This window comes from Podarcis vaucheri (genome assembly GCF_965113315.1).
Source record: "Podarcis vaucheri genome assembly, chromosome: 17".
NCBI lineage: Eukaryota > Metazoa > Chordata > Lepidosauria > Squamata > Lacertidae > Podarcis > Podarcis vaucheri.
Genome location: NC_138755.1, coordinates 6264790 through 6290793, shown reverse-complemented (window position 1 = coordinate 6290793; position 26004 = coordinate 6264790). Strand labels below are relative to the sequence as shown.

Here is a 26004-nt window from a genome sequence, read left to right as displayed (position 1 = left end):
ATTTATCATCATCATCATCATCATGTCATCTCCCCATGTGTTCCATTTATCTTTTCTACATTCTGTGGCTAACACAACATGCTTGGTTCTCATTGGGTTCGGTTTTTGTTTTTTTGCAGGAAGGGGGGTTCTCTTTCAGGTTTTGAAATATATAGTACTTCTTCGACTCTTGAGTTTGGCTGCCAATAGCTCCTCCTTGTTTCTCAGTGGCTCTGTTTTGTCCTCTTGGCACTCAGCAGTTGAGTTTTCCATTAAAAGGAATTACATTCCCCTCTATTTGGCGGTCCCATTCAGCCACCATGGACTATTACCTTTTCTCGATTTGCCTGATACTTTTTCAAAAGTCATGTCACATCTTGGGCAGTGAGGTCCATAGGTTACCGGCAAGCACTGAAGCATGACTCTCTATTGCGTGTCTGTCTGCTCCCTCCCACCAGGTGCCCAGATGATTGTGGCAATGAAGGCCGTGTCGCTGGGCTTTGATCTGGACCGGGGTGAGGTGCCAGCCATCCCCTCCCCAGTAGAGTTCATGGGATATATCTACTTCATTGGGACTGTCATCTTTGGACCCTGGTTCCGCTTCCGCACCTACCAGCAGGCCGTGGAAAGCAGGAGAATGGTGAGCTCCCTATCGTGTGTTTACTCCTGGCACAGTATGGGGAACAGGGCCTGGTTAGTTGGGGGTTCAGTAAAAGGGCGGCATCTTTGAATATTGGAAACCCACATCCATCCTACCCAAGCGTTTTATTACGTTATTATTCCATTATTATTATTATTATTATTATTATTATTATTATTATTATTATTATTCCCTGCCCATCTGACTGGGTTGCCCCAGCCGCTCTAGGTGGCTTCCAACATAAATAAAAACATTAAAAAGACTTCCCTATACATTGGACGCTCGGGTTGCGAATTTGATCCGTGCAGGAGGCACGTTTGCAACCCGCAGTGTTCACAACCCGCAGCGCCGCATCTGTGCATCCACGGGTCGTGATTTGGCACTTCTGTGCATGCGCAAAGCATGATTTAGCGCTGAAACCTGGAAGTAATCCATTCTGGTACGTCAGCGTGGTGCGCAACCCGAAAATGTGCAACCTGAAGTGTCTGTAACCCGAGGTATGACTGTACAGGGCTGCCTTCAGATGGCTCGGGGGTTGGATAACTCCATACCCTCCAACATTTCTCTGGTGAAAATAAGGATGTACTAAAGAAAATCAGGATATTCTGGAATCAAATCAGAACCTGGGATGCCTTTTGTAAATCTGAGACTGTTCCTGGAAAATAGGGACACTTGGAGGGTCTGTATCCCTTGTTCAAACACATTTTGATTTTGTTCTGTGACCGCCTTGAGTTCCCTGGGTATAGGGCAGTATATCAACAACCACCACTACCACCACCACAACAACACCAGCCTTATAACAACCACAACAACCACAACCACAACAACACCAGCCTTATATCTGATGAGTTGACATGAAAAGCGTCTCTCATTTCTATTCATACTAAGATAATGACCTAAAAACAGTGTGAAAGACACAGGCCTGTGATGGTATTTTCTTTGTCTTTGTGTCTCTTTCCTCTCCTGCAGAGCTTCTCCTGGCTCCAGAAGGTCTGCCTGAGCTTCTTCCTCTGCCTTGTGTGCCTCATCATGTCCACTTGTGTAGCCCCCTATCTCTTCTCTTACTTGATACCCCTCTACAGCTACAAGCTACTCAGGAAGTAAGTTGGTTGCTCCAAAGAGATGCTCTGACCTCGGCCCCAGGCTCCCTACAGCTGGCCCATTGGGTTTGTTAGGGAATCCAGCCAGTAAGCTAATGGAGATTTTGGTCTCCCCACAGGCCAGATTAACGCTGATGGGAAGTGTGCTGTAGAGCAGGGCTCCCATAAAATGGTGGGCCCTAGTATATTTTTAATTCCTGGATGTTTTCAAAGGCAAGTGCACTTTATTGCCTGAGTTCCTCTCTTCCTCTATGCCTCTGAATCATTCAGAGAGCTGTATTCCACTTACCATATTTTTTGCTCTATAATACGCACCAGACCATAACACACACGTAGTTTTTAGATGAGGAAAGCAAAAAAAAAATTCTAAACGAAATAGTGGATATATGATTTTTGTGGTTCATGCTGTGGCCACAGACATGTGATCTGAGAGTGAGTTTGGAGTAGCCCAATGCAAAAATCCTGAGGATCCATGTGGATCCATGCTTTGTAACCACGGAGGAGGGAAGGAAGGGGAACCATGGATCCTCAGCTCACGACTGCAGCAGATCCCCCCTGCCACCCGCAGGCATTCGCTCCATAACACGCACAGACATTTCCCCTTACTTTCTAGGAGGAAAAAAGTGAGTGTTGTGGTGCAAAAAATACGGTACTTTAAGCTCTTACAAAAACCAAAAAGCTCTCTTGCGAATACTGGAGGGGGGAGGAGGAAGGTGAAATAGGGTATATGGGATATGGTCCTTGACCATATATATCAGGTCATTTAATGCAGGTTAGCTGCCCCTTGACTGGAATCAGAGTGGCTAAACATAAGGAACAGGCTGAATGTTCTCCACCTTTCTGTGAGTGTTTGTGGGTGAAGCTATTCCAGATTCATTGACCCAGGGTTAGGTTAATTAACATGGGGACTAATTAATATGTTTCCTGCTGTGGAAGCTTCTGAAAATACAATTCTGGGCAAAGTTCTCATGATGTAACAGTATTGCATCCCCTGTTCTAAAACTTCAGCTTCTAGCTCAGGCCTGCCCAACGTTATGATCTTTGGGCCTGGTGGGCAAAAATATGGCATTTGTCTTCCATCTGTGATGGGGACAGAGGGGATATGTTTTGTACAGGGTGAGCTACTCTAAACTCTGACCAGCAGCCATTCTGCTGCTGGCTATACAGTTCAGAAGGGCTTCCAGCCTCCTCCTTTAAGGCCCTGAGAGAATTGCTTTCACATCCACAAGCCATTTGGCAACTAGGACAGAAGTAATGAACCTGTGGCCCTCCAGTTGAGAGCTTTCCAAACTGTGAGTCGCGACACATTAGTGTGTCGGCTGAAGTGTGTAGGTGTGTCACACAAACACTCCCCACGCTCCTCCCAGGGCTGGAAAATGGTTAGTTTAACCTCCGGTTTGCTAGTAAAACCAAATGACTGTGTCGCAAAATGATGCATGTCTCAAAAGTGTGTCACCAACATGAAAAGTTTGGGAAGCTCTGGTCTAGTTGTTGGCTGGCATCAGCTCCCAGGAGGCCAGTGGTTGAGGATGATAGGAGCTGTGTTTCACAACCTCTGGAGAGCCACACAGATTCCCCATGCTGGGGCTCTGATGAGTGCCTGGTATCTTCACCTTAGGATAGTTATTGGGCCTTGGAATAACCGTAACAGATAAGGGTGCTGTGGCCCTTGGCTGTGGGTGTGAGAAACCTGTGGCCCTCCCGATGTTGCTGCAGGATCCCGTTTTAAGACTGACTCTGCAGAAACAGTACCGTACTTTTCCGAGTATAAGACTATGTTTTTTCTCTTTTAAAATCATGCTAAAAAGTGGGGGGTCATCATAGGGTGGATGTTTGATTGGTTGCTGCTGCAGCTGTCAGCAGCTGTTGTGCATGTTATTGGTTGCTGTGTCAATGGGTGGTGTTGATTGGCTGATGCTCTGGCAGTTGGGTGAGCGATTGGCAGCTTCTGCCAGTGATGGGACAGACGGGAGGCAGATTTGGCGACGTGTGCGGGTGAGCGATTTTCGGCAATCCCCGCTTAAAAAGCTCAACAACCCTGGGTAATCCTTTGCAAAAAAAAACCCTCAACAACTCTGTACCATCTCCCCTCATTTTCTTAAATCTGAGTCCCTCAAAATAGGGGGCGTCTTATAACGGAAAAGTACGGTACTTCTTCACACAAGGCACAATCAACTATGGAGTTTCTCTGCCATGGAATGTGATGAGCCAAAAGTGGTTTGAACAAATCTGTGAAGGAAGAGCCTATCAAAAGTGGCTGCCAGTTAGTTACTGGGCTACGTGGTTGGTTTTTGGTGTGTGGGGTTTTTGTCAGTGAAGCTCTGTTGTTCAGCCTCTCGTCCCAGTTGCCCCTTCCAGTTCTTCTGTGTTAAAATTTTGCATTGGTACTGTAATGGGAATTGGGGTTGCTTGTGCGTAAACTGCAAACTGCTCCAAGCTAGCCGTGTAGCTAAAACTTTCCCCGGCTGACAGCCCTTGAAACGCGACTGTCTTAGTCACTGGCAGAATCCGTCAGTGGGCGGGACCTAAATTTGCGCCAACATAGGAGTTGTTTGACTCCAAGTCTCCGCCTAGATTCCCTGCGTGGAAGCCTTCTGCGCAGCGTGGGCGTGCCAAGCGGAGGTCCTGTGCTCTCTCCGCTGATTTCACTGGAAGAGTCTCTGAGCCTCCCCTCCGCCTTGCTCTCGGCTTCCCCTTTCTCCCTGGTGTCCCCTGGATTTCTTTCCCCCATGGGAACCCTCTCTCTCTCCTTGCTAGTTCCCTCCCCTGCATCACTGGAGCGACTTTCCTCTCCTCTTCCCTCTGATGGCAGTTCCCTGACAGGTACAGTGAACGAAGAGAGGATCCCAGGAATATTGAGGCATTTAACAGTTGCACTTCCTTGAATTCAGTGGGTGCTAGGCCAGGGAGAAGAATTTCAGCAGTTGTGGCCTTTTCCATCCCTACTGGGAGAAGCAGACCTTTAGCAAACCTTTTCCTGCCACATAGTTAAATCGTGTAAGAGCATTCAAGGGCAGGTATTTTAAATATTATTTGGAATGTCCTAAAGCCTGATGAGCTCATTTTCTTTCTCTTTCTCTTCTGCGTTCTTTTGCTTCGTTTCCTCTGCCCCTCTCCCTCCCGGTTCTCTCTCTGTTGGGATCGTGCTACTTGCCACAGGAAGCGCAGAAGCAGGTAACACCCCCCCAGCGCATCTCTCTGGCTGTCGGGCTGCATCATCTCACTCATTGCACAGCTGCATTCTTAACCTTCACGTGTCTTTTGTGGCTTCCATCAGTGGCAGCCCATTTGTTCTGTCTCTTGACGGGAGACACTGTGGGGTCATGGCTCCCTCAGTCTGTTCGCCATGTTCCAGACACGGTTTGTTTTTTCTCTGTGAGGCCCAGCAACCGATGTATCCTCATTGACTCGCTTTCATTGTGCTCACTGTGTCTTGGCCTGTGTCCGGTGTGTCTGCTGTCCTTGTCTAGTCAGTGCCACTTGTGGCTGCTTTGCTTGACATTTCTGTGGTCTTCACCAATTCGCTCTGCTTAGGTCTGTGTCACCTGGTGGTTTTGAAGTAAGGCTTGGCTTTCTTTCCCCGAGTCTTGTGTCGTGTGACTTATTCCATGCCTTGAGCACTCCACTTCTTTCTGTGCAGTGAGGCCTAGTCTGCACTCGTGCCAGAACCTTAATCACAATCTACAAAGGCACTTAGCTCAATGGAAGACCCTCCGTCTGTAAAGGCATCTGCCTTTAATGTACCAAATGCTGGCATCAAACAACAGCGTGTGGCCACCAGATTTATGCAGCAGCGTTGTGTGACTTCATGGTGCCCGGGGCAGGCATGAACCCAGTGCCCCCCATGCCAGTGCCCCCAGTGAGGCCCAGCCCAATGCTCCTCTCCCTGAGGGTTGGTTCCTCCACCACCGAGAGAAGAGCGCCCCGCTGCACTGGGGGTACCTGCTTCCCGTGCCCCCCAAAATCCACGCCCAGGGCTATAGTCCCTCTGGCACACCCCTGCCTTTATGCTGTTCTTTGTGAGCTCCTAAGAAGTGTCTAGGAGGCCACAATGAGAAATAGGAAGCTTATTCTGATCCAGTGAGGCAAGTACAGTGGTACCTCTGGTTGTGTACTTAATTCGTTCCGGAGGTCCGTTCTTAACCTGAAACTGTTCTTAACCTGAAGCACCACGTTAGCTAATGGGGTCTCCCGCTGCTGCCGCCACACCGCTGTGCGATTTCTGTTCTCATCCTGAAGCAATGTTCTTAACCCGAGGTACTATTTCTGGGTTAGCGGAATCTGTAACCTGAAGCGTATGTAACCCGAGGTACCACTGTATTATGTTTTCAAGCTAGGGCTCCTGCCTTTTCCTGGCACAGAGGAAGAAAGCACCTTCTGTTTGACAAGTTTGTCATGCAGATCTTAATGAAAGAGCTGTTATTGAAATTTCTGCACTTGCACACTATCATACAATACCCACAGGCCTGGCTTTGTTCAATGCACACCAAAGCTGTCCAAATTACAACTGAAATCTTCAGCATATTGGCACTGCCAGCCATGGCTCTCTTTGGCTTTTTTATAGTTCTGTGGTTCAGTCTATATGGAACACCTTAATGCCCCAATATCTACTGATATCTTTATTCTTTCCTCTCTGTTTCTCGCTCCTGCCATGTTCTTCCCCTCCTTGCTTCTGCCAGGAGCACCATGGTGAGGTGAGTCTTCATGGGAGCATCTGTTTCTTCTCTGACCCATCGTGTGGGTTTTGCAGAGGTTCACTGGCCTCTAAGGCAAGCAAGCAGAATAATCAAGGGGTTGGAGCAGCTCCTGTAGGGAAGGGAGGTTACAACATTTGGGGTTATTTTGTTTAGAGAAAAGGCGAGTAAGTCAGCAGGACAGTGTGGAGGTGGAGAACTTCAGGCACAGTGGGGAGAAAGTGGACCGGGAGAAGTTTTGCTTCCTCTCCCATAATATGGGAGCTCCGAGCCAGAGAAGCTGAATGTTGGAAGATTCAGGATTGATGTGGCGTGGCTTCATACCAAGCAAGACGGTTGTCTAGCTATTTTATGCTCTGCCCCTGAGAGCTCCTTTAACGCATCAAGTAGCAGTTATTCCAAACTACCGTATTTTTTGCTCTATAAGACTCACTTTTTCCCTCCTAAAAAGTAACGGGAAATGTGTGTGCGTCTTATGAAGCGAATGCAGGCTGCGCAGCTATCCTGGAAGCCAGAACAGCAAGAGGGATCGCTGCTTTCATTGCGCAGCGATCCCTCTTGTTGTTCTGGCTTCTGGGATTCAGATTTTTTTTTCTTGTTTTCCTCCTCCAAAAACTAGGTGCGTCTTATGGTCTGGTGCGTCTTATAGAGCGAAAAATACGGTAGTATTATTCCAGGATGGTTGGCTCATAGAGGGAATGCAATTGGCATTTAGCCGACAAAGGCTTCAAATCCCCATTTTTAGAGTTAACGCCGTCGGAGGGATCAGAACTGTGATGCTAAGAGTTATCTGCTGACCTGCATGTAGCTCTTGTCTCTACTAACCAGAAATTCTCTGTGAATCAAGAATGATTGTTTGGGATTACTAAAACTGCTAGGGAGATTTTTGGCATGAACACCTGTCACCTAAGAAAAATGGAGAAACAAAAAATTTTGACTTGAGATTTGCAGTTACGTCTGGAGGAGCAGTAGTACATAGGGTGCAGATCCCAGGATCAGATCCCAGAATCTTCTCGGGGGCAGGGGTGGACCTGTGTCTTTGGCTCACTGACTTGAAATTACCAGTCGAAGTGACTTCTCTAGACATTGAACAGGTTTATCAGGCTGGGGGGCTCACAGGGCAGCCAAACACAGGACTTAGTGCTATGATTCTAAAGTTAAAGGAGCGGTACTTGAAGGTGTGCATAAATGTTCACATGATGAAATATGGGGAGAGCACAATTCTGATTTTTCAAGATTAAAGTTAAGGGGGTAACCGGGTTTTAGACCCATTACTGCTGCAAAAGGGGGTGAGTATTAAGTGGGAGGGGGCTTCCCTTTCAAGCTGGCTTTCTGGCATAAATATAAGTTCTATACCGCACCTACTCTAACAGATGCAGGTGTGCTACTATCCAAAGTACGCCTGGAAGTCTCAGAAGGGCTGCAAGGATCTGATCCCAGCTGACAACAGCTGGGATAAAGAACACGATAAAACATTATGTTTGTGCATGTCTGTTTTCCTTGCCCTGGGAACAGCAGAAGGAGCGCTCTAAAAGCAAGAACCTTTGGACTGCAACAGCCCGCCCCCCAGGAGCTAAGAAAGAGAGCAGAGCCACCGAGTGATATCCATCAAGGCCCTCTCTTTATATTCTTGTAATGTCCTGGTTTATGTTTACGCTGGTGGGGGTTTTTCGTTTTCGTTTCGTATATAGTTTAACTGTCCCCATTTTTTACTGCCACCTCACACTGCATTATTGCCCTTTATTATGAAACATTCCTTATGATCTGGCCCTGAGGGGGGCATCTATACCGCCAATCTTATGTCAACAACCCCCATTGCTCACCCTCGATTATATGAGTGGATATACACCTGATCTTCAAAGGTGGCATAGCTGATTCCTCAGCTCCCTTTCTGAAGCTCACCCTGGAGAGGCTGCAGCTGATAGAAAATCCATTTTACAGAACAACACTCAAAATCTGTAGGGGCTCCATCAAAGTCTTGGCTCCAACACTCTCTCTTTTTACTCCATTTGGAGAACACCCTCGTTTTCAACGAGTGGTCACTTTGGTCATTGGGCAGTCAAGAGTTTCTTCTATGTTTTGGATCGGTTAGAGGGCAACGAATGGGCAGCCTTGCCTGAAGCTCATTGGCACTCTGGTGAGCGGTTTTCAAATGGTGCAAATTCAATCTTTTAGTGCACTTGTCCTTAGAACGCAAGGCCTGCTCAGAATGCTCACCTTTTATGAGCACATTTGTATGGGCTTGTCTGGAAACTTGGAAGGGGCGGTTTCTATTGGTAAAACCTATTGGTGTTTCGCAACTTTCAGACTAGTGGCAGGACCTTAGCCAGACCTAGCAGAGTACACGCAGAATCCACGGAAGCAATTGGCAACTTGGCTGCAGACAGGATAGACGAAGCAGGAACCAGGAACTTGTAGTTAGGTATTTATTATATACAGTGGACTATTTACAGGAACAGAACACGGATCTTTTGCTAGCTCTCTCTGACACGACTCACAACTCCTACACTGACACAGAACTCTGAACACTGAACTCCTGAACACATTCCAGTTAGCAGGCCATTAATTATCACTCCCTTGAGAGAGCTTGACCAATCAGGGAGCTACCTCCTTGTCTCTGTTATCACCAGGCAGACTTACTCCTTCACATGACCTTTTGGCTGTCTGCCAAACCTGAATTTACTCTCTGTGAGTAGCTGTACGTACACAGATTCCCAACAGTTTCTTTATTGTAAAGTACAAAGGATTTCTGTCGGAAGAGGGAGGGACAGCATCTAGTCTGAGAGAGGGAGGCTGATCTGGGCAGAAATATTGATGAAGGAAAGTTGAGGGTCCAATGAGGCAAACTCTGCTCAGTTTCAGCCAGAGTTAAAGAACTGGTGCATCAGGTGGGTCTCTGATGATACAGTGCACCTGTTACAATGGGAAGAGTAAACCGAAATCTGCCCATGCAATGCTAGTGGGGTTGCTGCATATTGGGCATGGACTACCACAGATGGTAGTTGTGCATTGTAGTGGCAGCTTTTCGGACCTGCGTTTTTCAGGAAATCTTGGTATTGTTTCTGCAGCTTATTATCTCAGACCCAGCTCTGCCTCTGTTGTCTGCCTTTTCATCAAGTATGAAACAGGTGATCTATGAAGAACTTAGCCTTTTTTCTTTTTTAAAGTGGCTATTAAGCTAGAAATCCTTGGAGTTCTCATTCTCCCTTTGCTTTGGAGGGTTGCTGAGCAAAGTGTGTCAGATTTGCTGGTGTAAGGGTCTTGCTAAGGCTTCCTGAGTCAAAGGTACCTGGTGGCCTCTTCTGGGGTTTATTGGTTGTGTGGATAAGTCGGACCTCCGCTCTCAAAACCCAGCTTTGAGAGGCATTTTATTTGGGACTGTGACCACCTACAAAGACAAGTACAGTCAAACCTTGGTTGTTGAATGGAATCCGTTCCAGAAGCCTGGTCAGCTTCCGAAATGTTCGACAAGCGAGGCACGGCTTCCAGTTGGTTGCAAGAGCTTCCTGCACTCAGCGGAAGCCACATCAGACATTCAGCTTCCAAAAAACTTTTGAAACTGGAGCATTTACTTCCACGTTTTCAGCGTTTGGGAGCCAAAACGTTCCAAAACAGAGCCGTTCGGGAATTGAGGTTTGACTGTATATCCTATACATACTGTATTTATCGCTCCATAAGACACACTTTTTTCCTCCTAAAAAGTAAGGGGAAATGTCTGTGCGTCTTATGGAGCGAATGTGTGGTCGATCACTGGCTCCCTTTCCAGCCCCACTACCTTGCCCAGGCCTCCATTGTTGAATGTTCTGCAGACGGAGGCCGTTTGTTTCCCCAGCGACATGTGACTGGCTGATTAGATTATCTGTCTGGAAACTGTAGAAATGGCTCCCTTTCTTTTCCTAAAGAAGCTGCAGAACTGTGAGTTGAACCCCATAAAAACAGGATTTTTTCCCCTTTGCAAAGTAAGCTCAACAACTTTGAGCTGATCCTCAAAAAACCGGGGCTTTTCCCCTTTGCAAAAGAAGCTGCACAACTTTGAGCTGATCCTCAAAAAACCGGGGCTTTCCCCCTTTCCTCCTCTAAAAACTAGGTGAGTCTTATGGAGCGAAAAATACGGTGATGTGTTCTTTGCAGCCCTGCAGTGCTGTTCCATAGTATCCAGGATACTAATTGTAGTTCCAATGTGGGTTGTTTTTTTTCATTTCTTGTATTATTACCTGATTTTTACTTCCTGGCGTTTTAATTGTTTCCCCTATCTAAATAAAATAAAGAGAGCACTTCATACGGCACCATGGAATTAGATGGCTTTAGAAAAGGATTAAACCAATTCATGGTCGGGAATAAGGCTGTGTTCCGCTGTCAGAGGCAGTATTCCCGTGAACACCTGTTTCTGGGAATCACCTGCTTGGAGGCTTCTCACAGGCCTCTGGTTGGCCACTGTGAGGACAGAGAGGCCTTTGTCCTGATCCAACGGGACTGTTCTTACATCCTTGTGTCTTGCTGTTGCAACGCAGCTGGCTTCGGGCTTACGAGAGCGCTAGCTCCTTCCACTTCAGCAACTATTTTGTGGGCTTCCTGTCCGAAACAACGGCCACGTTGGCAGGGTCTGGCTTCACGGAGGAGAAAGACAACCTGAAATGGTGAGTGTTGTTGCAAGGGGGGGGGGAGAGGTGGGTGGGTGCCTAGGATACTGTACTAAAAATGTAACCTCCTTAAATCCCACAAATAGGTAAATCAGAAAACAGGTCTTAAAGTAACTTTTTATGCATAGCTCGGTCTGCTGGAATAGTTTTTGCAAATGTGTTAAATGTGGGCAGGTTCCCCCCTCCCTGGTTTGTTTTTTGGTGGGTAGTTATTAATAATAATGGCTTCGATTCAGACTCAGTTGAATTTAGTCTGTAATCTGAACTGTACTTACCTGGGAGTTAAGCTCCATTGAATTCAGTGGGACTTACTGCTCGCTAGACATGATTCGGATTATCAGCTTGTGTTGCCAAGTCAGTGGAGACTTTTGATGAGTCCAAAGATTCCCCCCTTCCTGATTTCTTTTTTTATAAAAACATTTTTATTTTTTTTTAGATTTTAAAATATAACTTTATTGAATAATACAATCAAATTTCCAAACACATTGTTTCTTTCTTCTTACCTTTATTTTTTTGCGGTTTTCGTTTGGCAAGTATGTAAATAATTGTGTTTTTGCAGATGTGTTTATTTTTTAAAAGTTTTATTGAACAATTTCAACATAACAAATTATCAATCCATTTAATCAATTAATTCCCCCCCATCCCTCCCTCTCCCTCCCACCAAATACTTCCCTCAGCTCCCCTCTCTGTTTTCTTTGCACATATCGCTCTCTGCATATTATAAAATTGTACATACCTTTATTTTGTCTATCATATGTTCACCTAATAAATTTGCAGATGTTTATTCAAAACCTGCCAAGGAGTCCAGTTCATTTTGTTGTCTTTTTTAGATAATTTGTGAAAAGCTCCCATTCTTCCTTAAAGTCAGTTGTCGTTGTCCCACAATTTGTATGTCAATTTAGCCAGCTCTGCATAGTTCATCAGTTTTTCTTGCCAGTTTTTCTTCTTTCGTTGGGATTTCCTCATTCTTCCATCCTTGTGCAATCAAGACTCTTGCCACTGTTGTAGCATACATAAATAAATTCCTTGTTTTTCTTGGCAAATCCCTATCAAAAAATGCTTCCTGATTTGTGGCCTTCATAATGATTTTATTCCCTCCTCCTTCCAGGGATCTGACAGTGTCTCGCCCATTGAATGTGGAGCTGCCCCGTTCCATGGTGGAGGTTGTCACCAGCTGGAACCTGCCCATGTCCCGTTGGCTGAACTCCTGTAAGGATGTGTACACCTGCTGTGTTAGTTATGTGGAGCCTTAGAAACAGGCTGCATGAGGACCCTCAGCCGTGGGCATCTGTGTCTGACTCGCCCCTGACAATGGCTCCCTGAGGAAGGGAGGTCAGTGACCCCTTACGGCAGGGATGGGGAACCTGTGCCCCCCCCCAGAAGATGCTTCCCAGCATAGTTAGGTTCTTGGGTCTCCCATTGTCTTCATCCCCCTCTTACTACTGGGAAGGGGGATGTAGAATACCCAGAACTCCTCTCTCTATTGCTCTAAGTATTTACAAATCCTGGGGGTAGACTTGAGATAATATAGTAGGGTTGATCCACACGTGCAGATTGGGGAGTGGGGAAAATATTTCAGATCTGTGAGCCCTGAAATGGACTAAGTTATCTTCTCATCCAATGCTGGGCATTTCGACAGATCCAAATCTCTTTGCCTCTCACTAGTCAAGAGGTAAAGGAGCCCCTTTTAAGTGGGTTCTGGGCTGGCAAAAAAGGAAGTACGTCTTCACACAAGGTGTGATTAACCTGCGGAGTTTCTCTACCATGAAATGTGATGGATTTAAAATAGTCTGAAACGATTTGTGGAGGATGAGCCCGTCCAAAGCTGCTTGGCAGGATGGCTAAATGGAGCTTCCATGTTAGGAGGCAGTCTACCTATGATTTCCATATGATATGGTTAAATGTAAAAGGGAAGGCTACTGTAAGTTTCCCAAAAGTGTCCAGGTGGCCAGTATTGGGAACAGAATGCTGAACAAGATACATAGCGAACGTGTGACTCTCCAGATATTGTTGGACTCCAAATCCCATCAGCCTCCGCCAGCATGACTAGTGATCAGGGGTGATAGGAGTTGTAGTCCAGCAAGATCGGGAAGAGCCACATTTTCCTTTCCCTCAAAATTAATCTCAAACAGCAAGGCTGTTCAGATTCTTAAGTCTGTGGAAGCGTCATGCCCTAGAACTGGCCAGGTGTGAGAGATTCCCACCAATCCAGTGCTATGTGGGAAGAAGAGGAGTGACAGCTTCCAGAAAATACTTTGAAACTCAGTGGCCGAGTGCCTGGGACAGATAAATGTAGTACAGTGGTGCCTCGCAAGACGAAATTAATTCGTTCCGCAAGTTTTTTCTTCTTGCGAGTTTTTCGTCTTGCGAAGCACGGTTTCCCATAGGAATGCATTGAAAATCAATTAATGCGTTCCTAGGGAAACCGCTTGCCAGGCTGGCGGTGCGGAGAAGGGCTTTTCTCCCCACCGCAAGCCTTCAGGACAGGTACGGGAACAGAGGGGAAGGGGCGCGGCGCTTCTCCTCTGTTCCCGGGGCTTGCGGTGGGAGGAGGGTTTTTCCTCCCCACCGCCAACATTCAGAACAGCATTCTGAATGTTGGCGGTGGGAAGGAAAACCCTCCTCCCACCGCAAGTCTTCAGGACACCCATCCAAAGGCTGGCGCGGGGAGAAGGGCTTTCCGCCCCACCGCCAGCCTTCGGAGGAGCCTTCCGAAGGCTGGTGCGGGGAGAAGGGCTTCTCTCCCCACCGCCAGCCTTCGGAGGAGCCTTCCGAAGGCTGGCGCAGGGAGAAGGGCTTTCCGCCCCACCGCCAGCCTTCGGAGGAGGTCCGAGGACAGTGGGGAAGACGCGCTGCGCTTCCCCACTGTCCTGGAGATTTCCCTATGGGCTTTCGTCTTGCGAAGGAAGCCCATAGGGAAATTCGTTTTGCGAAGCGCCTCCAAAACGGAAAACCCTTTCGTCTAGCGGGTTTTCCGTCTTGCGAGGCGTTCGTCTTGCGGGGCACCACTGTAGCTTGAAGTAAATGCCTTCTACTGCATCTCAGTTGAGGTGGGGAAAAGCTGGCCAGGGCATCCAGTAGGAAGCAGAACGTTCTGTCCCATCACTAACTTTCTCCGCCTGTTTCCAGATGTCTTCAAGAACTCCCTGAAACTGGGCACCTTTTCAGCAATCATTGTAACCTATGCAGCTAGTGCCCTCCTACATGTGAGTATCCCTTTACAGAAGCCGCTATTTCCCGTTCCTTGGTCGCACCCTGTCATGATGAAACATGTACTGATTTGTTTATCTCAAACATTTGTGCCCCATCTTTCTACCTGTAAGAGGCGCCAAGGCAGCTCACAATCACATAGACTAGTCCCCAGGCATTTTGGCAGTATTTCACTCCGCCTCTGGGTGCTGCCTAAAGTAGGTTGCTTTGCCCTGCTGCAAGGCAGGACTGGCCTGACCATCCCTCCCTTTCACTAATGGTTGCTCAGGACAAACCTGTTGACCTTCATCAGTTTCCTTCCCAATATGCACCAAATGGCTGCCAGGCAGAGGTGGAAATGGCAGGCAGGTGACAGCTCCAGGGTGCTCTAAGTGCTATATATGCGGTCTTGACTATGCTACCACTCAGTGGATTTGTAACTGGCTGACTGCCCGAACCCAAAGGGTGCTCATCAATGGTTCCTCTTCATCCTGGAGAAGAGTGACTAGTGGGGTGCTACAGGGTTCTGTCTTGGGCCCGGTCTTATTCAACATCTTTATCAACGACTTGGATGATGGACTCAAGGGCATCCTGATCAAATTTGCAGATGACACGATACTGGGAGGGGTGGCTAACACCCCAGAGGACAGGATCACACTTCAAAACGACCTTGACAGATTAGAGAACTGGGCCAAAACAAACAAGATGAATTTTAACAGGGAGAAATGTAAAGTATTGCACTTGGGCAAAAAAAATGAGAGGCACAAATACAAGATGGGGGACACCTGGCTTGAGAGCAGTACATGTGAAAAGGATCTAGGAGTCTTGGTTGACCACAAACTTGACATGAGCCAACAGTGTGACGTGGCAGCTAAAAAAGCCAATGCAATTCTGGGCTGCATCAATAGGAGTATAGCATCTAGATCAAGGGAAGTAATAGTGCCACTGTTTTCTGCTCTGGTCAGACCTCACCTGGAGTACTGTGTCCAGTTCTGGGCACCACAGTTCAAGAAAGACACTGACAAACTGGAACGTGTCCAGAGAAGGGCAACCAAAATGGTCAAAGGCCTGGAAACGATGCCTTATGAGGAACAGCTAAGGGAGCTGGGCATGTTTAGCCTGGAGAAGAGGAGGTTAAGGGGTGATATGATAGCCATGTTCAAATATATAAAAGGATGTCACATAGAGGAGGGAGAAAGGTTGTTTTCTGCTGCTCCAGAGAAGCGGACACGGAGCAATGGCTCCAAACTACAAGAAAGAAGATTCCACCTAAACATTAGGAAGAACTTCCTGACAGTAAGAGCTGTTTGACAGTGGAATTTGCTGCCAAGGAGTGTGGTGGAGTCTCCTACTTTGGAGGTCTTTAAGCAGAGGCTTGACAACCATATGTCAGGAGTGCTCTGATGGTGTTTCCTGCTTGGCAGGGGGTTGGACTCGATGGCCCTTGTGGTCTCTTCCAACTCTATGATTCTATGATTCTATATGGAAAAGAGGCACTGTGATCCCCTGCCAAGCCCGGAGGAAGAGGCAGATGTCTATGAGATACAGGCTGATCCACTCAGAGAGGAACCTGTAAGGACAGGGCCTGTTTACCTTCCTTGATCTCAGAGGATGAATCCCCGGTCATCTCCAGCCCCATGTAGAAGCCAGCGGTTGTAGAAGCAGAAAAAGTCATTTTCTAGAGCTCAGACAGCTCCTTCGAGAAGTCAAGGCTAACTGCAGTACAGTGGTACCTCAGGTTAAGAACTTAATTCGTTTCGGAGGTCCGTTCTTAACCTGAAACTGTTCCTAACCTGAAGCACCACTTTAGCTAATGGGGCCTCCTGCTGCCGCCGCGCGATTTCTGTTCTCATCCTGAAGCAAAGTTCTCAACCCGAGGTACTATTTCTGGGTTAGCGGAGTCTGTAACCTGAAGCGTCTGTAACCCGAGGTACCACTGTATAGGTCTTGCCAGCTGCCTTAAGACTTCAGCTCTTTGCTGAAGCAACATCACTCTGTAGCTGCAACAGGAGAGAGAGCTGCAGATGGGAGGGCCCACTGGGAGCTGCCCATGGTCCTGAATTCCATGATCTCTGCTGAAAGAGACTCCGCATGACTTTGCCAGCCCAGAAGAGATTCTGCTCTTCCCTTGTAAAGGTAAAGGTAAAGGTTAGCCGAAATGACTGGCAGAATCCGAGACCAGGGAGAAGAGTCGGTGAAAGAAGACTGGAATAAATTTAAAGGCTATTTAAAGAAATATTGTAAAATTAATGAATGTTAGAAGGATGTTGGATAGAAACTAAGTGGTTTCCAGCTGTAATGATTTAGGAGATATGAAAAAAAAGATTCACAAATGGGTAAAGTTTAATGGTAAGGATTTGCTGAACAAACAAACTAAATTGGAATACAGGGAGGGGAGGTGTGAGGAGGTCTGAGGAAATAAGTGTACGGAAGTTATGTTATTGAAAATTAATGTGTGTTTTTAATTGTTTTTTATTTTGTATGTTTATTTTTCATTTTTTGTTATATCTTAAAAACTTTCAATAAATATCTTGTAAAAAAATAAAAAATAAAGGTAAAGGTAAAGGTAAAGGAACACCTGACCATTAGGTCTAGTCGTGGCCGACTCTGGGGTTGTGGTGCTCATCTCGCTTTATTGGCTGAGGGAGCCAGCGTACAGCTTCCAGGTCATGTGGCCAGCATGACTAAGCTGCTTCTGGCAAACCAGAGCAGTGCACGGAAACACCATTTACCTTCCCTCTGGAGCGGTACCTATTTATCTACTTGCATTTTTGGAGTGCTTTTGAACTGGTAGGTGGGCAGGAGCAGGGACCGAACAGTGGGAGTTCACCCCGTCGCAGGGATTCGAACTGCCGAGCTTCTGATCAGCAAGTCCTAGGCTCTGTGGTTTAACCCACAGCGCCACCTGCGTCCCATCCTCCCTTCTGAGACCCCTCAAAAAGAGCTTCTTGCAATCAGCAAGACTTCAGGGGAGTGGGCCCTATTGCATCGGGGTCCAGAACTGCCATTTGTCTTTGCTTCCTTAAGCCTCTTCTTGGGAGGGGAACACCCTTAAAAAGCAGTTAGTTTTCTTCAAGAATGAAAGCAAGACGCACCCCCTGTCCTGAGATTGCTGCTCCAACTGAGGAACTGTCTCTCTTCCTCTTCCTTCCCAGGGCCTGAGCTTCCACCTGGCGGCTGTGCTGCTCTCCCTGGGGTTTATCACTTACATTGAACACGGTGAGTTCCCTCTTTCCTTTGGTTGGGGACCAAATCCGGGTGGTTCTTTACCTCCATCTAGCCTTGGCCCAGAAATTGGCCCAGTTCAGACATAAAGACAGGTCATGGTTTGTTACATGCATGCCCCCTCCTCCCCTTGCTCCCTCCTTTGCACTCGCGGGGATGGCATTCAAAGCTTTCTTTTTCCGTATGTAACAAACCACAGTGATCGGTTTAATCCAAATACAGGAAACTGTGCTTTGAATAAACCACAATCAGTTAACAAGCCATGATCCTAAAACCAGTATTTAGGCTTTAAGCAGCAAATACCGCTCTTGAGCACAGCCTCTCACATGCAACCACTTCTTTTCTTTCTTTCTTTCAATAATTTTTATTGGTTTTACAAAATAAATCACGATTAACATTTTTCAATAAAATCTAAAATAAAGCAAGATTCTTCCAAATCTTAGGAGTTCCCTCCTCGCCTCCGTGGGTCCTTTAAGTATCTTAATCAACTGCATATTATAGTTCATCCGAATTACAGTTCTCCAATATATCCAAAGTTGATGTAACATTGCAAGAGTCATTCAAAGCCTGCCAAAGAGTTCAAGTGTTTATACTGTTCTTTTAAGTACAATCTATATTTGTCCTATTCTCTATTGAAGTTTTGATCTTCCTGATTTCTGATTTTCCCTGTCAGTCTTGCCATCTCTGCATAGTCAAGTAATTTCATCTGCCACTCCTACTTTGTCAGTATCTTGTCTTCTTTCCATCGCTGGGCAAGCAACATCCTTGCAGCTGTAGTCGCGTACATGAACAGTCTTCTGAAATTCTGCACCTAAAATTCCTGGTCTTTCAAAAAAAGTTATTTTTTAAACATTTTAAAAATTCATTATATATCATTACCCAGAATTCCTTTGTCTTTTTACAATTTCACCATGTATGGTAGAAGGTGCCCTCTTTTTCCTTACATTTCCAACGGAGATTTGAGTTAGTTCTATACATTTTTGCTAACTTACTGGGACCACCGCTTTCTTTCTGCCTAGTTCTCCGGAAGAGACTCGCTGTCATCTTTGATGCCTGCATACTTTCCAAGAGGTGCCCTCCAGGGTGTTCACATCGCCACAACACGGTGAGATGGGCCTTGGGTTCTGAGGATCTACAGGCACCCCTTTATGCCGCCACACCAATGGACTGGCAGCTCAATATATACAGTGGATGCTCGGGTTGCGAACGTGATCCGTGCGAGAAGCATGTTTGCAACCCGCAGCACCACATCTGTGCATGCGTGGGTCACCTTAAACCCTTTAGTCTTCCTCACAGGAATACTACCACTTCCAGGAGAGTGGTGCCATAAAACTACTCACGGTAAGGCAGCCAGTTCAAGCCTCTTCCTTCCCCTCTTCCTTAATCCTAGGATTTTGAAACAGCCCGGTTCCAGCAGTCGGGCAAACTTCACTTCGCAATATGCAGTATGCAAAAACTAAAAGGAAAGAGCTGGTCGACAAGGCAGAGGATTTATGCCCAGGGGAGCCTTTCACTTATCTCTCCCAGTTAGGGAGGCGGCGGCAGCCGTGGCGGCGAGTCTGGGGGGTCGGAACAACCCAGATAAAACAAAAATAACACAAGTGGAGAGATAATTAAAAGACAGCCAGCACAGCCAGCAGATCATTAAAACTCTCGGATAAAAACAAAGGAGAATAAAACCGCTTAAAACCACTTAAAAACTTGGATAAGGGTAAACGAAATTACTTGGTAACTGCCTTCGTCGCCATATTGGATCCACACCCCTCTGGGTCACGATTCGGTGCTTACGCGCAAAGCACGATTTAGCGCTTCTGCGCATGCGCAAGCGTCAAAACCCGGAAGTAACCTGTTCTGGTACTTCCGGGTTCGGCGCAGTGCGCAACCCAAAATTGCGCAACCCAAAGCATCTGTAACCCGAGGTATGACTTCACGGTCTTCCTGGTGTCTCAGGCAGATGTCTTTTCCGGCTCTGCCTCCTGCGTTCCTTTTTAGGATGGGGGTGGGTGCAGCTGAACATGCCAAGTGTGCTCCTTACTCCTCGCTTGGTTCCATCCCTGCCGGTTATAGCAGAGTGATTCCTGGTTGGGTGCACCTGGACTGAGCCTCCACTACTTCTTCTTCTCCTGCAGAGTCTTTGGGTTTACCTCCTCAACCTGCTCTTTGGAGCGCTCGCCATTTTCCACTTGTCCTACCTCGGCTCGTTATTTGACATGGATGCAGACGACTCCGTGGAAGAGCAGGTAAAAGGGGCAAAGCCCAGACTCAGTGGGCAGTTGTGGTGGCCGTACTTTAGGACAACAACAACAAACCTATGGTTACGTGAAACATACTCAATAAACACACAAGACGTAACCGGCTGTACTTTTGAATAAATAAGGGATTCTATTCATTATATCAAATTGTAGATTCCAACGGAAGTCTCATAAAGTTCAACGAAAAATGCAGAAGACCCGGTGGGTCAGTTCATTCTCTAGTCAGTTCATGAACTTTACGAGACTTCTATTGGAATCTACAATTGGATATAATGAATAGTATACCTTACTTATTCAAAAGTACAGCCGGTTACGTCTTGTGTGTCTATTGAGCATACTTTAGGACAGGCACATCCAGCTCCCAAGAGACAGCGGTCTACTCACAGTATAAAAAGACCGGCTGTGATCTACCCATTATCATTGCCAGGAGCTGTTGAGCTTTTTTAGGAGAAGATAGACCAAAGTTGTTGAGCTTTTTTAAAGGAAAAGGTGGACCAAGACAAGTCAAAGTTCCACGCCGCCCTATGCAAGCTCAAAATCCAGAGCCCTATGCCTTTTGCCATCTGTTCTACTCAATTTACTTTATTATATTTGCGGCACCCTGTAGCGCCCCCTAGGCTCAGCGCTCAGCATGGCAAAACTGTTTGCGCTGCACTAAAGCCCAGAAGAGTTTTTTTTCTGGGAAGGAGGGATTACTTACAAATTATGCTATTTTTTGAAAAAGAAATTAAATGCCGTTCTGTGGCATAGGCTGGGCCCACTGATTGCTGCAGAAAGATTGTGATGCATTGGGGGGGCAGCTAAACTTGCCTGCCTGGAGTCTCCCTCCCTTTCAGCACCTCCTTCTTTGTCTGTGTTAAGCTTACATTTGTAAGAACTTTCTCTCCTTACCCTACAGGGCTATGGGATGTCCTACACCATGCACAAATGGTCTGAGCTGAGCTGGGCCAGCCACTGGGCAACCTTCGCCTCCTGGGTCTTCTACCGCCTCATCAGCTGAGCTGCGACCTCGGTGCCGACGTGAGGAGACGGGGCAGAAGTCCAGGAAGGAGAGGCGGAACCAGCAGACCTCGTCTCCTTCAAGGAAGTCGGATGCCGTCCCGGGCTTGTGCACCCCTGGACACACTGGCTGGCCCCTTTCCCCCCCTCTCGGGACACTTACGGAGGGAAGGGGCCTCTGGGCAGGCCATACTGTGTTCTGCCATGCGCTGGCAGGCCCTGACCCAATGCCCTCACAAAAGGAAGAAAATCAGGTCCCATGTGGAAAGGGGCTGCTGAGAAAGGTGGCCCAGACACACAGAGCTGGTCTTGCTTTTGGTTTTAGACTTCCTTCCCCCTTCTGCCCCCATTTCATGATGGTTTGGGGACACAACATCCCCCGCCCCCCTGGGAAATTGTCTGCCCATCTTGGAGCTCCCTTTAATGACCAGTTGTGGAAGTTGCAGCACCGTTTCCCCTCCATGTATGATTTGAAATGTGATTGTTTTATGTTAGAGCTGTTGCCCCACATTCTCCTCATGCATGCTCTCTTATTAGCTCCTTTTGCTCCCTTGCGGCTGACTGTCAGAACTGCACCGGCTGCTGTCATGGCATCCCTGGTTTCTGTTGGGATTATGGGCTCTTTCTTCAGTAAAGTCTGATGATTGGTTGATTGTAATCACCGTCTCTTTTAAACTGTATGTGGGTTTCTGTCGTCTCCCCTTCCCTGTCTCTGAGGGAAGGGCAGGGGATGCAGATTAAGGAGGTTATGGTACCTGCGTTTCCAAGTAGGGCCGGCCCACCCATGAGGCAAGGTGAGGCGGTTGCCTCAGGTGGCAGGATCCACAGGGACAACAGAACCAACCTCCAAGGAATACAGTCATACCTCATGTTACGTTTGCTTCGGTTGAGCATCTTCAGGTTGCGTCCCGCAGAGACCTGGAAGTACTAGAAAGGGTTACTTTTGGGTTTCACCACTTGCGCATGAGCAGATGTGCAAAATGACGTCGCGTGCATGCACAGATGTGGTGAATTGCGACCCGCAGACGCGTGTTGTGTTCTGCTCATGTTGCAAACGGGCCTCCGGAACGGATCCTGTTCGCAACCAGAGGTACCACTGTACATCGCCTGCTGTTGCTGCCACTGCACTCCCTCCTTGTTCCCAAAGTGGATCTTGAATCCTTCCTTGTTCCTGATGTAGGTCTTCACTCGCCTGTTCTTCCCTGGCAGGTGGGGGACACACAATTTTGTGGTTTGTGTCAGGTGGCAAAATGTCTTGGGCTGGCCCTGTTTCCAAGACCTCGCTTTTCAAAGACTTAGGGATTTTTGCAGAAAGAATAAAAGGGCAGGGAGAGGAGGGCTGGATGGCTGAGGGGCAGGAAACTATAGACATGCAGAGTGATCAATGGGAGCCGTGCAATGAACTGGAGCTTTGCCTATTCAAGACCAGTGGAATTCCTGTTTATTCCAGTTCTCTTCCTCTGCAATTATACGGACTACAAGCTTCTTCCATTGCCTCACCCCCGAAAACTCAGATGTTCAAGTTACTAACTCCATGCCAGATTATATGTAGATGCTCAGAATACATACCATAAAAGTTATATTTCAGAATTTTATAAAATGGAATAATTATACTCCCGGGTCCCACGCATGTTACTGTTGGTTAGAGTCACGGCTACACCTAAAAATTTGCATTAAAGGCAAGGGGAGAGAAGGAACATTGCACCTTCCCTTGATTGTGAATAGATCAAAAGGCCCCTTGAGTAGGTTAAGGGTAAAGGGACCCCTGACAGTTAAGTCCAGTCACGGATGACTCTGGGGTTGCGGCGCTCATCTCGCTTTATTGGCCAAGTACAAAATACCACAGTATTGAGCAGCCTGACCTTTTAAGTGGGGGAGCAAATCACATATGCAACTCAAAGCCCTGAAGTCTGAAGTGGGGTGACGCCTGGTCTACCACCTCAGCGTTCTGCTACATCTGTGAAGGCAGACCTACAAAGCAGTATAGGAAAGCTAGTGGTCGAAAGAGTTCTCTTGTGCTTTACCTATTTTGGACTATTTGGAGCATGGGGGCTATAGGCGGAGCACAGGAGCTGCAGGCTGAAAAAGGCCCAACTCCATTTGCCTGGGAGTAAACCCCACTGAATTCTTTTTTTCTTTTTGAGTTGAAATTGAAATTTATTGAACAATCAACGTCAACCTACATGACAATACATAATACAATATTTACAAACAAGATACACAACTTACACGTATTTTACAGAAAAGAAAAGGAAAAGAAAGAAAAAAGATGAAGTATATAAAAGAAACTTCCGATTATTTTCATTGTACTGTTTCTTATTTTGTCATTTTACCCACAATGCCTTCTTGTTATTTTTGTTTTCCTATAACTTTTCATACTATTCTATTAGCCAGTATGTTACAAGAATCATTCAAGGTCTGCCAGGAGAATTTTGTTATCACAGTAATTTTTCGAATACTCTTTAAATAAATATCCATTCTTTATTCACCTTCTGCATCAAATATACTCGTAACTCTAACTCTGGCAGGGAGAGTTAGAGTTAAAAGCCAGTGAATTCAGTTGGCATCACCTCTGAGTAGACAGGGTTAGAATTAATTGCACTGTAAGCAGCGAAACACTTTCTACATGAGGCCTTGCAGAGCACCCGCCAGCCAGTATGGAAGGACTGGGCGAGTTAGTTTTGATTCATTGGCCTGGCTTGCATGTAACATTAAGCCATTATTTGTTTAGCCAAAGTCTGGTTGAACACATGAACCTAGCCTCCTAAGCCATGGCTTGTTTTCTGGTAACAAAACACCAAGTGAAACTATGGTTTGATATCTGTAAGATTATTAACTCTGTCATATCATAACTCATCATCATCATCATCATAAACTTTATTGCACTAGCCAAAGGCCATGGCATCATTCACAAAGGAAACAAAAGGGGGAAAAAACAATAACCATAAACACCATAAATACATCAGGCACTGCAAATACAATAAACCACAGTCTCATCTTCTAGAAATTATTTGCTGCATATGATAGAATAGCAGGAAGTTCTCAGATAGGATGTGCCAGCTTAAATGTCCGAATCACCTTTGCAACTGACCGCTATTTTATCTAGTTCTTTTTCCTGATCTTCTTAGCTGCCAACGCATATAGTGCTACTTTATAAGTTATGAAGTCATCAGTATCACTCAGCAGCCATTTCACCCTTTCCGCCCTGTTCAAGTGGCGGAACCCATTCGTAAGCAGGGGTTTTATAAATCGGTCTCTTGGTTCTATATATAGCAGGCATTGCAATAAATAGGGGTAGAGGTCCTCTACGCAAGGTTGACCACACAAAGTCTCTCCTTGTGCTGTACTTTGCCGTACCAACCATCCACCACCGCCAAGGGCATCAATTGGAATTGTAATTCTGTAAAAATGATTGTTAGTACTGCAAGTGGGAGCTTTGTCAGACAACTAGCTCAGATGTGCTCCGTTTTGATAAGTGGGAACCATGGTGAACTTTTGGTAGAGGCAATCATGGTTAAATCCCTTTCTGCATCGGACCTGAAGAGACAATCTCTTAAGTGCCTCTTCTCCATCTTCATGATCACCTGAAGATCTTGTAATTGATATTGGGTCAAGGGGTTGTCAGGTCCGCTTCCACGCAGAGGAGCAGCTGGGGTCCCATTGGGGAGCAAGAGCACTTTCCTGAGGAATTTGTTCTGCACTATTTCTAGGGCTTTGTTAGCATTTGGATACATGCCCCATATCACTACTCCATAGGGCAGTGTTTCCCAACCACTGTTCCGCGGCACACTAGTGTGCCGCGAGATGTTGCCTGGTGTGCCGCGGGAAAAATTAAAAAATTCGAAAGATATTTTTTTTAAGTCAAATTTTCGATTGGGGCGCCGTCACTAGATGACCCCTGGGGTTCCCTCCCTCCCTCCCGCTCTGCGCCTCCCTCCTCCTCCTCCGGGGAGGCCCTTCCTGGCTCTCGGCCAAGGCTTGGCGGCTGCCACTCACTCACTCGCCCGCCCACCCGTCCCTCCATCCCTGCACCCGGCCTCTCCCCCTCCGTCCCCGGCGCGGGGGCTGCCGGAATCCGTAGTCCCCTCGCCCTTGGGCTCCGCGCCCGCGCAGGGTGCGCGAACTACGTTTCCCAGCGTGGCCTGGCGGGCCGGGCGTTTTGTTTGAAGTGCTCTTCTCCCGGCCATGGAATGAGCGCGGCGGCGGCCGGGCGGGCAGGGGCTCTTCCGCGCAGACCCCGCGCAGCCTGCCTGCGCCCCCGCGGAGATCGGGCGGCAGGATGGAGCCCGGGGATCCCCGCGGAGGCGGAGGCTGCCCCCCAGGTAGGGCTGCGTCAGGGGGGTGTTATTTTTGCAATGCTGCATCCGCGCTGGAGGGGACGCATCGGACCGCGGGGAGACCCCTTGGCGTGCGTGCAAGGCAATGCATGCGTGCAGGCGTTGCATGGAGTGCAGTGCAATGCAATGGCAACGCGGCGCCCTGCATGCATGCATGCAACTTCCACCAGCGCTCCGGACTTGGCAGGTGAGGGGGGTCCCCAGTGGGCGGCAGAGAGAGTCGGGAGGGCAAAGGGGAGCCGGGGGGGAGCAGTGCTGCTCCCCGAGCCGAGCCCAGGGGGAAACTTCGGCGTCGTTGCGCCGGGTGTTGGAAGCGGAGGCTGGCGGGGGCCCCTCACCTGCAAAACCTGGTCGCCTCTCATATATTTCGTGCATTGCATTCATCGCCCGCTTTCTCCTCCAAGGAGCTCCCAGGGGCGTGCGTGGTTCTCCCCGTGTTATCCTCGCAACAACAGCCCTGCGAGGTGGGTCAGGCGAGTGGCCCAAGGGAGCACCCAGGGACTGTCCTGGCCAGGTGGGGTGATTTGAACCCTGCTCTCTGCCCGGTCTTCGTCCTCATTTAGCCCCCACATGTGCATGACTGTGCATGACTGAGGTTTTCCCCCCTCGTCTTGGCTATGGTGTGAGTCTGTGCTGTTAATTAATGGGGTTCTGCCTTCGGAGAAGATGAGCCAGCCCTCAAGGAGGTGATTATGTAATTTGCTAGCAATTCATGTCCCTCCCGGCGTGACGCTGCGCGCTGACGTCACGGGGCTGTAATGGTGGTGTGCCTCGAGATTTTTTTCATGAAACAAGTGTGCCTTTGCCCAAAAAAGGTTGGGAAACACTGCCATAGAGCATCTGGGAGACCACTTTACTGGCAAAGATTTTCAACACAGGTTCTAGTAACTGGCCACCCACCGTAAAATAGAATTGAATTAATGCCCCACAAGCTTTCTGCACTTTGAGT

At 47.5% G+C, this 26004-nt stretch overlaps 1 protein-coding gene across 2 annotated transcripts in view; it reads left to right on the top strand.

The window, feature by feature from the left end:
- Positions 1-21376, top strand: part of PORCN (porcupine O-acyltransferase) — a 28738-nt gene extending 7362 nt beyond the window's left edge. The window contains exons 5-15 of one of the 2 annotated variants that reach the window (XM_082205491.1): positions 438-619; positions 1589-1719; positions 4879-4893; positions 6399-6413; positions 10925-11050; positions 12162-12262; positions 14183-14259; positions 17398-17461; positions 18487-18572; positions 19597-19707; positions 20618-21376. In XM_082205491.1, the coding sequence (XP_082061617.1) occupies positions 438-619; positions 1589-1719; positions 4879-4893; positions 6399-6413; positions 10925-11050; positions 12162-12262; positions 14183-14259; positions 17398-17461; positions 18487-18572; positions 19597-19707; positions 20618-20719 (1010 nt within the window). In that variant the 3' untranslated portion in view covers positions 20720-21376. The remainder of the gene's footprint in view (positions 1-437; positions 620-1588; positions 1720-4878; positions 4894-6398; positions 6414-10924; positions 11051-12161; positions 12263-14182; positions 14260-17397; positions 17462-18486; positions 18573-19596; positions 19708-20617) is intronic. The other variant, XM_082205492.1, reaches the window with a different exon arrangement.
- Positions 21377-26004: the final 4628 nt, after the last annotated feature.